This window comes from Cyprinodon variegatus, unplaced genomic scaffold (genome assembly GCF_000732505.1).
Source record: "Cyprinodon variegatus isolate N-32 unplaced genomic scaffold, C_variegatus-1.0 Scaffold5, whole genome shotgun sequence".
Classification (NCBI taxonomy): Eukaryota; Metazoa; Chordata; class Actinopteri; order Cyprinodontiformes; family Cyprinodontidae; genus Cyprinodon; species Cyprinodon variegatus.
The window spans coordinates 1,670,788-1,679,486 of NW_015150458.1; the positions used below are offsets into that span (position 1 = coordinate 1,670,788).

The window sequence follows — 8,699 nt, forward strand, 5'->3', positions numbered from 1 at the left end:
GTAAACAGACAGTCATATACATAATATGGCTTTACGATTAACCTGAAGCAGTTCTGCGCAAACATGCAGAACCATTTATATCATATATATTGGATGAAAATAAAGCATTTTAAATGCTACGATAATCACATTTAATGAATTTTATTCCCAATTAATGCCTTAATTTAAGAAATAATAATTAATAAAATAACATTTTCTCATGATTGGATACACCCGGCTATGAGGTTCAAATCTTAATGAAGTTACCTAACCAATTTTATGTTTCAGTAAGTCAGTGAGAAGTAGTTAAGGGTACCGGTATTTAAATCAATAAAATGATTAGGGTAACCAAATTTTTACACTTGTCAAGTTTTGTTTTAATGCATATTGGACATTTTAGTCCAATAAACCTCAATTCAATATCGAAATATTACTGTCCATCAGTTATTAAATATATCAAACTGAAATAGCTGTTGCAAACACCCAAATATATAAAAACACAGCAAATCTTTCGTCATCTTTACTGTCGACAGGCTGCAGCCATGTCCCAAAGTCCTCGTTATGGCTTTACAATCAACCTGAAGCAGTTCTGCGCAAACATGCAGAACCATTTATATCTGATATATCGGATGAAAATAAAGCATTTTAAATACTACGATAATTACATTTATTAAATTTTAATGCCAATTAATGCCTTATTTTAAGAAATAAAAATTTAATTACTTTTAATGATTTTCAATGACCCATAGAAACCCTGTAACTGTTAAACCAGAATGTCACTGATTGGGTGGTGCCCCGCCTCCCCCCCTGCAGCCGCTGCGGTCCGTAGATCCACAGCTCTGCACTTCTATTTATGTTTTGTCTTAATAAATGTTTTGAACTTTCCCACAACTTTCCTGTTTCCTGACACATAATTTACAAATAAATCCTTCAAAAATAATTCTGTGTTATTTTCTGGAAAAATGTTTTCCTCATTTTGTCTCTTATAGTTAAAATGTACCGGTGATGAAAATTACGGACCTCTCTTATCTTTCTAAGTAGGAGAACTTTCACAATGTGTGGCTAACTAAATAATTTTGCCCCACTGTAAATGTCTTTACATCTTTTATATTAGTTAGCTCTAATGTTTAAGGGGAGCTCAGACTGCTGCACACTGGTTCACATGTTTCATTTGGTGATGTTTCCTACAGTACCCTCTCAAGGAATATAGCTGAGGTTTTGAGAAAGGCAGCACACATGAAACATCAATACCAGCCAAGTACCGTATAATGACCTGAAAAACATCTATTTTATATAAATCTAATATTGGGGCCAAATAAAACACAATTTTCTTTTAGTATCAATTCTTATAAAATAATTTCTGATTAATCTTATTATTTAGACTTCAAAAAAAATGTAATATTCATTAAAACCAGAGGTCTGGAGATCAATTTACTTCCGTAAAATTCGTAAAATCTGTATCCGTAAAAATATACAAATATAATAATTATACTGAGGAAAAAAAGCACCCACTGCCGTATACATACTTAAGAAGAACACAGCCAGTGCCACTTGGAGGTGCAGTCCAAAAAACTTGGATATTGCTCCGTCTGCGAGGAGTACTCTCTGTCACTGCAGGAGGACAATTGGTCATAAACTGTGTCTCTTCCTCGTCAATTATCTGTAACAAATACAAAGACATTAGTGAGCAAAAGCAATGCTTATGACATTCACCCCAAAATTACTCTCTTTCGTGTGTTTAAGTGAAGGAATACAGAATCAATATACAGTAAAATGAATTATTAAGTCAAAAGTAACATCTAAAACACTGGCATATAATGTTTCCCATCAGTCTTTTCTAAATGTATTTAACACACATCTAAAGACGCATTCATACCCCTGGTCAATTAATAGCACAAAGATTTACCCTCTTATCCTCATTTGTATTTTGTGAAGGTATTTTTAGGAAAGACTAAAGTCTCTGGAACAGTATTGTACTAAGATTGCATTGATTAAGAGGAAGGAGAAGGAATAGCAAAGTCCATCTCAATTGGGTTTTCGCTGCTATATTGTTTTTTTCAAAACACCATGTATCTACACCTCTTCACTACTGCACTTAGCCCAATAAGACATTTTCCAAAGTCTTTCATCTTCAAATTCAGCCTTAGTTTATTTTCCTCATCTTTTTTTACATAGAGGCGCTACTCATGCTTCCCAAAAGCATGAGCCATACAATATTTAAAAGTTATTTTTAATGCAGGTTGTCTCTTATAAAGTAGCTTGTACTCTTAGAAGAGTAAACATAGTTGTGATTTGATTTCCCAAGTGGAGGTCTTACTTTAGAGATGTATGAGTCCCTGACATATGGCTAAAACAAGCCCAAATATTTGTTGTTTGTGGTAAAGCAGCTGACAAACTATTACAATGTTGTCAGTAAAGAAGAACGTGAAGTGTGACAGAAATCAGACAGAAAGTGTGACTTTAAGTGGTATTCCCATTTATACTTTTGTGTGAACTTGATCGTTTACCTTTTAAGCAAGACAAATTGTCACGAGATTTGTGGATTCACAAGCTCACAAAAAAACATCTTGCCAGGATTCAGCAGATGTGTTTGGCCTGGATACAGAAATGTTTTGGACCAATGAAACAGTGTTAGCTGTATTTCTTTTAAAAAAACAAGCAAAAGAACAACATTTTTGCCTCTGTGTGTGGGAAGATGGTTGACGTTCCCCCTAACCAGATTTGGTAAGAGTTTAATTTATCAGTTAACTGCTGCTGCTGCCATTGGCTAACAACTCAACATGGGAGACAGGTACCCAATCAGCTCAAAGAATGTTACTGAATGTCCCTCTCTTTTGTGAACAGTTTCTACAGGAGCCTTCCCAGATTGATCCACGTAGTTTAATTTGAGATCTACACGGTATCAATCTGGCTTTTGCCTGGTTATTGTTTACTAGCAAAACGTACTAGTTTAATCCATCCACACCTGCTCCATATCTGCCTGCTCTTTGTTCAGTCTCCCATTTATACTACTCATGTTCAGTCACTGTTTTCTGGTTCCTTGTTGTTATTAGTTCCTTCCTCATCTCTGGCTACCCACGTGAGTTTTCCCTAATGTTTGCTGTTTTTTTTGGTTCTCAGTATTTTTGTGTTTTTTAGATCTTTGCCTCAGTTTTTCATTACAGTTTCAAGAACTCATCTCTGCCTCAATCATCTCTTCTTTTGGGTCCTCAAGTAACCTCTCCCCCCCACATTGACATAAACCCTAAACCCATTTAAGCTCATCCAGTGGATGAGCATAAATGTATACTAAAACAAACCCTAAGTTTGAATTTTTTTTATTTTTTTTTAAAGGACTTTAGTCTTTCTGCTTGCCTCTTCACCATAGCTAACATTAGCCTTCCTGCAAAACCAGGTAAAAGTAGATACAGGAGTTGGCAGAGGACAAAATACCTCGCGTTTTGGCCTCAACTTCTGATTTGAAGCTTGGAACCAAAAAAATCTGCTCAAATCTACTTTATATTGTTAGTCTACTATGGCTTACCCAAATCTTTTCATCCTGTGACATAATTAATTTTGTACAAGATTCTATTATATCAGCTAAATTCCACAACTCTGTCTGCCGTGATATGAATGTGTTCACTAAGAAAGTCTGTGATTTTATGTCTGTTTGTGTGTTAGGATAAGTCAAAGGCAGATTAAGTGCAAGAGTCCATAAAATGCAGGAATGTACGTGTGATCGTATGTGTGTGTTTAATAAAGAGGGTATGTTGTCTGTAAGTAGCCTGTCTGGTTCTAACAAATTACACCCCCACTTCGGTGCATGTTCCCATGGTTTCAAAGAAGCATCCTGAAGCAGCCTGGCAAAGTTACAACATATGTTAGAACCAGTGCAGTCTTATGGAAATGTATCAAAAGCCATCTACACAAAGAATGAACCAATTTGCTGCAAAATGACCCATGACCCCCTTTTCTTTACTCTGTTTCAAAATCTTCTATCTGGTTTTACTCTGCCAGTCCAGCCTTTACAAAACTAATCAGATTTATTGTGAACAAGAAAACACACTGATGCAAAAAAGCTCAATTTCAACCCAAAAGTAAAATCTGCTAAAGCAAGATCATGTCAATAATTTCTCCATTTCATACAACCACATAACAATTTTCTTTTTCTTGTCCTATTATGTCAGCCTGCTGAGAAGTAATGTCTCATCAGACATCGCCAACATTCCCTGCTGCTTTACAGTCCTGCCAAAAACCATACAGACACACACACAGTGGCAGCTGACCTCCCCAGAGAGCTCAATAAAAGTGCTTTTCATCAAGTCAGGAGCGGTTCAGAGATTGCTGGGATTGGGCACACCATCAGATTTCAAATGAGCTGTATGTTAAATAAAGCTTGACAGCTTTTGTTGAAGCATCTATATCCTTTCTTTCTTTAACAACTTTTTTTTTAGGAAATAAAGGACATCAGATGGGAAAAAAAACTAATAAAGGATAGAGAATTATCTTTTTTGGCAGTATTTTATTTTCAAACCTCTGCTTTGAAAGAAATTGGTACCCTCTAAAACCATGGAAGGAGTCTATTTAAAAGCAGGTCACACTTTTTTCTCTTTCTCTTATACTCACACCTAAAAACCTATGGTCAAACATGTGCTTATTTAATTTATCCTGCTTAACACTCAAGGTTGTGTGAAGCAATAACAGAAGATTTGATTTAAATTAGTCCCTTCCTTCTTTAACACTGTTCACTTTGACCAAATGCTGACATGAGATTAAGGAGTTGTACACTGAAACCAGAGGGACCATAAAAACAGTATGACATATTTTATTATAGTAAATGAAAAAATAAGGTATTAGCTTTTCTATTAACATATAATGAAAGATGAGATGTAAATAGGTAAAAATTAAATGTTTGAATTCTATTTTTTGTCTTCAAGTCAAAGCCTAAAATAAAACACAGCACAGCAGTGACTTTTTACTTGAACCACCGGGAAACTGCTGTGCAAATGTCTGCATGAATTTTACTGCAGGCACATAGTGGCTAAAAAAGACCAAGAACGACAAGCCTCAACATGAGACTTTTCCACATTTTAATAAACCTATTTAACAACTGCTCTATTGCAAAAACTAAATGAACAAGAATCATATCTGTTTCATTGCAAAGCCAGCAAAATTAAAATCACAAATACATAGACTTTTTATATTTCAAAAGGCTTCACTTTATTCTGCTTTCCCTGCCTCATTTTTTAAACGTCAGGATCTGACCCAGCATGGATAAAGATAGGTAGGACGGAAATAAAGCACTTTAAAGAAGAATGAACAATTTGCAATTCACGTGGAAAATAATATATAGTGTACTTTTTCTAGATGTTTGTTAATTTGCATAGTTGTTCTTAAATAAACACATTCTCAGAAAACAAAGAGTATTTTACATATAAAAAAAAATATATATATATAAAGCTGACTAATAGCTTCTCCATTATTAATCAATTTATTTTGTTGTTTTTTTTTGTTGGCATTCATATAATTATACTGGTATGATAAATTAGTATACGTTTGATTGGTTTTTGGTACACGTCTATTTCTATTTTATATCCTCCATGGAGAAAACTCCACCAGCCGCCACTCATATTAGCTATTTTGCTATGTCACTTGTAATGATGAAGCCTGAAAATACTTATGCTGGGACTTTTTGCCACATATGTGAAACCATGATTTGAGACTTAACAGAAAATCACATTGCTTTAACTACATTTATAAAGCAATGAGAAATTACTTTCTAATTTACACATGACTATGCATGAATTTCCCTTAAATACCATTCTCATTTAGATTTTTACCTCAATTTGTTACATCCACACATCAATAAAGACTATATACATTTCTGTATCTATCTAATTGTTCCGTTGGTAACAGATGTTCCGAAGAAACAATTTTCCACAATTCCAGATGAATAACTACTTCATAAGCTTTAGTATGGAAACTCTGATCAATTGTTACATTTATTGAAACACACTTCTCTTATGCAACTATTGCAACAAACATCACAAGCACAAAATGCACCAAAGACAAATTAAGACATTATTTAACTGATTTGTAGAAATCATGTTTTAATGTTGAGGATGATCAAGTGTATAAGCTTAAATGGTATACTCTTTTTATCTCTGCTATACTTATATGAAGGCAAACACAACATATTTTCTCAAGCACACACCAAATCTCACACTGCATTACAATTACCGAAGCCCAATGTATTTGTCCATCCTCACATTAGCATAATGTGGCAGCACAAGTTCTCTCCTTTTTTTTCTTCTTTTTGAACTTCTGGCTTCTCTCTGATCCATCCCTCCTCCCTTTAATGCTCAGGCGTAACCTTGTTCCATTAAACTCTAATTAGTCTGAGAAACGCTCTAATTGTCAATACACCGTATTCGTCATTACTCATGAGTAAATTAGGATTCATTAGACTTTACGCATGTTTAGGCCAACAGACTTTGTAAAGAAATATGTTATAGGCTGATTTTTGTCACTTTGTCATTTTTACATTAAAACCTGTTTAATCAAGCCTGTTAGAGCATGTTGGGTTGGAACTATCTTGAACAAAAAAGGTTAAAGCAGGACAGCTTAAGTCCAACACAATATTTGGTTTATATAGCAGACCAAAGATATGGATGCAGTTTTTGGTTTCATCATAAGGACTGCATTTTCTGCCTCTGACAGTGGTGTTATTTTGCAAAGAACGTGCACAGAATATCTGCACAACCATTTGATTAGATTTAGATTTATTTTTTTCCCTTTCGGCTAGTGTATGTCAACACCTTTATTTACAGATGATTCCTTACCTGGAAATTTCCAGCATAATCCTCATCCTTGTCTCCTACTGCACCTTCCTTTATGGCAATAAGGGTGAACCCTCTAAAGTAGGAGGGGCTGGTTGCAGTCAGACTCACTTGGTGAGGAAAAACAAATGATACCAGTTTAGAATCTTGCACCTAACAATAAGGATTAATACACAATACACACTCTTTATAAGTGTTATATCAGGTACAAAACAATATTATTATACCTGAAGTTGATGTTTTAAAAAGGTAATATAAAAAAGTTAGGACTTGGTAATGAGTCGTTCTTATTATAAATAAAGATTTTCACATTGCACATCCTTTTTTTTTTGCAAATTACAAATCCAGCTGGCACATACAACTCCCCCGCCCCCCACCCCACGCAATCAGAGGGTATAAGCCCTAAGGACCACAGAACAGACGGCACATATTTGTGCCTTGCATCCAGTAACTTTGGCTGCAAACAAAACCAAACAGATCAGGTCAGATTTTGGGCTTTATTATGATAAGTGAGGTCATAACGGTCAAAATTGATGTCACATACATACAAGTTTGGAAAGTCTGAATGCCCTGCTTATAGTGTTTATGTCAATAATTGTTTAAAATAGCTTACACACTATAAATTGTAAAAATAGCATACACAAAAAAATATTTAACCTTAAGTATGTAAACAGCATCCGTTACTGTGAAAACAGCACCCTTTCATGCATTAAACTAAATGATAAAATAACTTATTACAAGTTTTAAATGACTGGTTTGTGTTTACAGACCACCCACCTCTGTATGTGCTCCCCGGCTGGTAACGCTCCGGATCTCCTTCAACCACGAGTTGAAACTCGTTGTTTGTCTCCTTCTGATTGCTCTGAGCCCGTAAAACCCGACTACAGTAGCTGTCAGCCTTCACGGCTCTGTCGAATGGATCTTCGGTGAATGCAAACGGATCGCAAGCGGCGGAACAAATAAAACAGAGCAGCAGCAGAGCCCGTGGGAACAATCGGCTTCGTGTCATTTTGTAAATTTGCGTTATTTGAGTTAATGAAAAGATAAAATTAAATTAAAGCTTTGTCTTCGCTCTGGTTTTCACTCCTACTAGTCAGCTGCTGAAGTGGAGTTGTGCGCTCTTAGCGGGGCAGATCCATCCTGGTAGGAGGCAGAGAAGAGGACTGGCTGGGATGCGATGTGCGCTTTTCTGCAGGAGCGGCGCACCGAGCGGGATAGCAGGATTCCGGAGAAGTGCCAGAGAAAGCAATAAACGTTTGCAAACCTATCCGGGCGGCTCTGACCAACCAGTGAGCGCAAAGACATCCACTGAGACAAAGCTACGTGTTTGACTGAGTTGAACCGAACACTCTGTGCGATCGTCTCATTATTTAATACCCTGAAGGATACGAGGCTGAAGTTGTTTTTCCGTCATGAACGCACGACACAGAACCCTGCTGCTCACAGTGACTAAACTAGCCCCATTTGCACTGTGTGCATGGCCGAATTATTAAAGAATTTAGCGATAGTGGGCACAATTGGCTCTGACCAGGGGCGCTGCCACCAATTTGGAGCCCCATGAACAACATTGATATTGCCCCCCCAGAAAATTATCCTCACACCAAAAGGTTAAATAGGCTTAACGTTAGAAATGATCCTCTCAAAACAATAACAGATTATTTAAAGCAAACATTTTAGCTGTATCTATGTACACATGAGAAGAAAATAGCTTTTAGATTTTTAAAATATAGTTCTATTAGGTTTCGCTTTATTAAAGTTAAAGGACATATTATTTTTATGGTGGTCCTTATAATTTAGTTTTCATTCATGTATACTTGTATTGAGAATAAAACATGTATTTTTGAGGTGGCTGCTACAGGCTGTTCGTGAGAATCATCAAGATTTATAAATGTCCTTTAATTT

General features: G+C 35.8%; 1 protein-coding gene across 1 annotated transcript in view; it reads right to left on the reverse strand.

Annotated features, from left to right (window-relative positions):
• The window catches only part of spon1 (spondin 1), an 81,608-nt gene extending 73,385 nt beyond the window's left edge, over window positions 1-8,223 (reverse strand). Inside the window, exons 1-3 of the mRNA XM_015373661.1 lie at window positions 7,575-8,223; window positions 6,801-6,907; window positions 1,506-1,639 (exon numbers count right to left, since the gene is read on the reverse strand). Of these exons, the coding sequence (XP_015229147.1) occupies window positions 1,506-1,639; window positions 6,801-6,907; window positions 7,575-7,806 (473 nt within the window). The 5' untranslated portion in view covers window positions 7,807-8,223. The remainder of the gene's footprint in view (window positions 1-1,505; window positions 1,640-6,800; window positions 6,908-7,574) is intronic.
• Window positions 8,224-8,699: the final 476 nt, after the last annotated feature.